This window comes from Engraulis encrasicolus, chromosome 6, assembly GCF_034702125.1.
Source record: "Engraulis encrasicolus isolate BLACKSEA-1 chromosome 6, IST_EnEncr_1.0, whole genome shotgun sequence".
Taxonomy (NCBI): Eukaryota; Metazoa; Chordata; class Actinopteri; order Clupeiformes; family Engraulidae; genus Engraulis; species Engraulis encrasicolus.
In genome coordinates this window covers 16,372,881-16,377,880 of record NC_085862.1, presented here as the reverse complement: position 1 = coordinate 16,377,880, position 5,000 = coordinate 16,372,881, and the positions used below count along the sequence as shown (strand labels likewise).

Here is a 5,000-nt window from a genome sequence, read left to right as displayed (position 1 = left end):
GTGTGTGCGTGCGTGTGTGTGTGTGCTTGCGTGTGTGCGTGCGTGTGCCTGTGTGCATGCCTGTGTGCGTGCTTGCGTGTGTGCGTGCCTGTGTGCATGCTTGCGTGTGTGCGTGCATGTGTGCGCGCGCGTGTGTGTAGCCATACACCGTACAGGTTGCGCACGCGCGCGTGTGTGTTAGTGTGTGCAGCCATACACTGTAAAGGTTGTTTGAGTGTGGCGCGGGCAAAAACAACAGCCACAGATGGCGTCAGGCAGAGAGCTCTCTTGCCTGATGGGAGCAAGGGCGCCTGGGTAAACACGGTGGTGTTGGGCTAGTGTTTTGTTGCCTGCCTGCTGTGTTTCTAGGATTTGCAGCACAATTTCTCATGATTATTTGAAACAGAATGCACTGCTCTCAAGCACACCAGCAAGCACTAGCAGCAAGATGCCTTTATGTCATTTTTCTTTTTCTTCTCTTCATCCACAAAGTCCCCATTTGTCTTTGTACATGATACAGTCTGTAGAGAAGAGTGTAGGTATCAATCCCTACCATCAGATTTGCAGGGAGCCTAAGTTTTGGATAATTACATTACATTACATTTAGCTGAGGTTTTTATATGCCCCTTGTTCAGGGACACCTCAAACTGCCTTTTCATTTGGGGGGGACTCAGTATAGACTGAAGGGAAAAAAAAACATGTAATTAAGAAGCAACCTCAGGCAGAGACCAACGACCACCTCAGGGATCCCCTATACCAGGACTGGTTACAAAAGATTCAGATTAGAGAAAAAAAATAAAAGTGAGCTTTGCAGATCTAGACTCGATCTGAGGAAAGGATACAGAACAGTCGGGGACGTCTAGCAGGAAGAGGGTAAGGACTGAGGAGGAGGGGTCACCGTGGGGTCTTAGCTGCATGAGTAGGCGAGGGTGAATGGGCAATAACCGAGGGTGACCGGTAATGAAACACAAAACGTGGAGTGCTATCCTCCTCTCTTTATTTTGCATATTTCTAGGACTGAGCAAACAGTTACTTTTTACGTTTTTTGAGTTGAACACGCTACACCATAGGCAGGAGGAAGAGGGGGGTCTTAGGCTGCCTCTTGAAGGCGTCATTGGATAGAGAATCTCAATGAATTAGGGTTAGCCTGATACGTTGTTACTGTCTAGGCCTGACAGGAATGGTCAAGTAGCATAACTTCTTAAACTGTCATGCCACTCAGAGCCAGTTTTACCTATAAGCAGACCAGGCAGTTGCCTCAGGCCCCACCAAATTTGCCCATTTTAGGGGGGCATCGGTCAGCTCCACCATGGTAAATACCAGCAAAAGTAGGCTATATGCCTGGGTCCCCCAAATAGGTAGTCCTGAACCTGGTTACAATAATTGTGTTTCCCACTTAACATGGTCAAACCTTTTGCAACCTTTTGCAGCTAGAAGCTGAACAGAATGGTGGTTTGGTGAAAAACAAAGAAAAAACACCTTATCTCTCAGAGGTACTCATTGTGCTCTGCGTTTTCCCCCCTCTGTGCTATTACTGCTTATCAACTGGCTCGCGGATATGTCAGGACGTGAGCGAGCCGCTGGACACGTGACTCGCAGAGCTCGCACTCCCGGTGTCCTGGTATTGACGATCGAGTCCTCCTGAGGATGTTAACATACGAAGTCCTCTCACGAGGCTTTGGCAGGACAAACAGCATCAACTCCATTTTTATTTCTTTAATTTCATTTCTTAAAAATCTGATTTTTGATTAATCCTTTTGGAGATCCGTTTGTGTAGCCTATTTGAGTAGCCTAATTATCGCACAACTGCTCTCTTGCGCCAACGTGTTTCCGAGGCTTACCTTATTTTCACCTCGAATCAACTTTTCCAGTCAACGTTTCTGAACTTACCATACTCATTCCATTCCTTAACTTTCGAAGCAGTTTGGGACTTGGGGCAACGTGGCATCCGCAGAAGGACGCGTTCTCCTCGTGTCCCCCTGGATGACGACTCGGTGGGGTTTCAGCACTGGACAGCGCTTCTTATCAGCGGGGACCCGAACAAATCGCACCGTCATTTGTGTGTGGCTGTATTTGACGCCGTTGGCACCTGCTCTACACATCCCCATTTCCACTTAAGAGAAGACCTGACTGTTTCATTGAGTCCACCTCTGTGAGGTTGAGCGTGGTATATTACAAGACCTTGTGGAGGCAAGGAAAGGAGACTGAAGAGGGGCACTGCACGTTTTTTTTTTTTTTTTTTACGCACAGTGACTTATACTGCTGGGTCGATGTAAGAGATGCAGAAGGCGCAACAAAATTGATGATTTGGGGATTCGTTTCAGTACACAAAAACCTCCCAGCCCTTGATCTGTTGTAATGCGTAATCTGTTTGATTTTCCGGTCTTTCTGATAACTTGCTCCTGTCAGTCTGATATTGAAAGATCACCCATGCGCTGCGAGGATAAGCGCTGGAGAGAGGGGGCGTTTATGAACTAGGATTTATGCTGGATGTCAGAGCTATTTTGCCTTTATAAGTAAGTATTTGATACGTTATCTCCTTAGCTCATTTCCGCTAGACTTAAAGAATTAGTGTGGAACAAGCCATGAGTTTCCATGAGCGCCCGAGGATCGGCTGTGTATCACGGTACCTGTTGGACTGACCTCCAGGACAACCCGTTTCAGACCGCTCGCTATTTCGGTGAGGGTTCACGGCGTGCTCTGTCTAACCTCGCAAGAACACACAACACTTACGATGGAAGGCAATTTGTAACAGGGGTTCCGCGCAGGTTCTGTGGACAGCGTTGTACATGTGCAGCACTATGTTTTCTTGTAACACCAGTGCCATCACGGACTGGAGTTATTTCCTGTCACAGATCCTGCCGCTGATGAACAAGTCTACGGGGTTCGTGCATGACAGCATTGACAAAGTGGACGCCGTCACGAATCCTATGGTGACCGCTCTAGAGCCCGACCTGGCCGGGATGAGCGCAAGCCACCCGCCGCTGGATACCAATCACACGTCCGGACTGGAGCACATATTCCAGTACTCGTATTCCGAAAACAATCAACCGTACACGGACTACAGGACGCCGCAGAAGGACATCCCTCTGCCCAAAGCAGTGCTCTACTTGGTCATGGCTGCGTTAGTAGTAGTGGCTGTAGCGTACGCCATCGTTGGACACCTTGTCAAAGATCTGGTCCAGGAATTTGTTGGTAAGTTTGGTGACACTTTCCACTTTCGCTGCTTGACAGCAGTGGATGACACAATACATCTGTGTTCACTCCTTTTGTGTGTGTGTGTGGGGTGTGTGTGTGTGTGTGTGTGTGTGTGTGTGTGTGTGTGTGTGTGTGTGTGTGTGTGTGTGTGTGTGTGTGTGTGTGTGTGTGTGTGTGTGTGTGTGTGTAACAATGTCTGTGACAGTTTGGAGGTAGTGTGTGTGTGCGTGCGTGTGTGCTTGTGTGCGTGTGTGTGTGTGTAACAATGTCTGTGACAGTATGGAGATAGTGTGTGTGTGTGTGTGTGTGTGTGTGTGTGTGTGTGTGTGTGTGTGTGTGTGTGTGTGTGTGTGTGTGTGTGTGTGTGTGTATGTGTGTGTGTGAGTGTGTGTGCGTGTGCGTGTGTGTGTGCGTGCACACGCGTGTGTAACAATGCCTGTGACAGTATGGAGGTAGTGTGTGTGTGTGTGTGTCTTCGTCCGTGCGTGTGTACGTGCGTGTGTGTGTGTGTGCGCGTGTGTGTGTGTTCTTATGTGGGTATACACAGACTTTGCAGTGTGTGCGTGTACGTGTGTGTGTGTAAGAGAAAGAGAGAGAGAGTTTGAGGAGGGAGAGAGCTATGTATATTTTTGGGTGCACTCACGATGCTTGCGTGCAACATGTGTGTACAATATATCCTAGAATGTTCATATTTATTCCAATTTCACAATCATCTTCCTTATGGGGTATGAGGATTCCGCTTCCAGTACCTGCAATAGGGTATTTCAAAGTTGATTTCCAGCACTACCCCCCTCTAGTCCCGATGTCATTTGACCTTGGTTCAAGTTAACAGTGCTGTAACTGGGCAAAACAGTGCCGCAGTATTAGGGAGCATGAAATATCCAATAATGTTATTACAAATGATTATACACAAACAAAGAATAAAAATCTTGTTCATCTACACATTACACACAATCCTTAAAATCACAGAGGAATAATCTAGGCAGAAGCACAAGCAAGAAAGTATTCTTTTGGCCTGAGAGTAGGTAGTGAACCTGCCGGAATTAAATAAGTAAAGGGTACATGAAAAAAGGGAGGAAAAAAATGAAAAGACATCCTTCCACATTTCAAAGTGACATATTGGGTACAGCTGATGTCCACCTAATTTGTCGGGGGGTCAGGCAAAACTGCAGCAGGCAGGCTCACAAAACTAGGTCTGAGAGCACTCAACAACACTCCAGAGAATCTCTCTCTCTCTCTCTGTCTCTGTCTCTCTCTCTCTCTCTCTCTCCTCTTTTGCTCAATATCTCTCGTTCTCTCTGTCTCTCTGTCTCTCTTTTTCTCTCTTTCGTGCTCTCTCTCTCTCTCTCTCTCTCTCTCTCTCTCTCTCTCTCTCTCTCTCTCTCTCTCTCTCGCTCTCTCTCTCTCTCTCTCTCTCACACACACACACACACACACACACACACACACACACACACACACACACACACACACACACACACACACACACACACACACACACACACACACACACACACACACACCCTCTTTCCCAGCTCCCTGAGCTAGCTGTGCTGTCTGGACTGCGCTCTGGTTGCAAGGTGTAAATGTGAAGATTGTTTTCCTAGTGCAGCGGGCGTTTCTCCAGGGGCCCAGACATGAAGAGCGAAATCACACACCCCCACAGAATCGGTTTGTTTCTTGTTCTCTCTGCATGTATCCTTCTCTCTCTCTCTCTCTCTCTCTCTCTCTCTCTCTCTCTCTGTGACAGCCTTGCACCCTCTCCAGAGGTGGAGAATGAGACGGTGTGTGTGTGTGTGTGTGTGTGTGTGTGTGTGTGTGTG

At 47.7% G+C, this 5,000-nt stretch overlaps 1 protein-coding gene across 1 annotated transcript in view; it reads left to right on the top strand.

Annotated features, from left to right (window-relative positions):
• The first annotated feature begins 2,768 nt into the window (after positions 1 to 2,768).
• Positions 2,769 to 5,000, top strand: part of LOC134450217 (uncharacterized) — a 7,526-nt gene continuing 5,294 nt past the window's right edge. The window contains exon 1 of the mRNA XM_063200075.1: positions 2,769 to 3,174. Within this exon, the coding sequence (XP_063056145.1) occupies positions 2,769 to 3,174 (406 nt within the window). The remainder of the gene's footprint in view (positions 3,175 to 5,000) is intronic.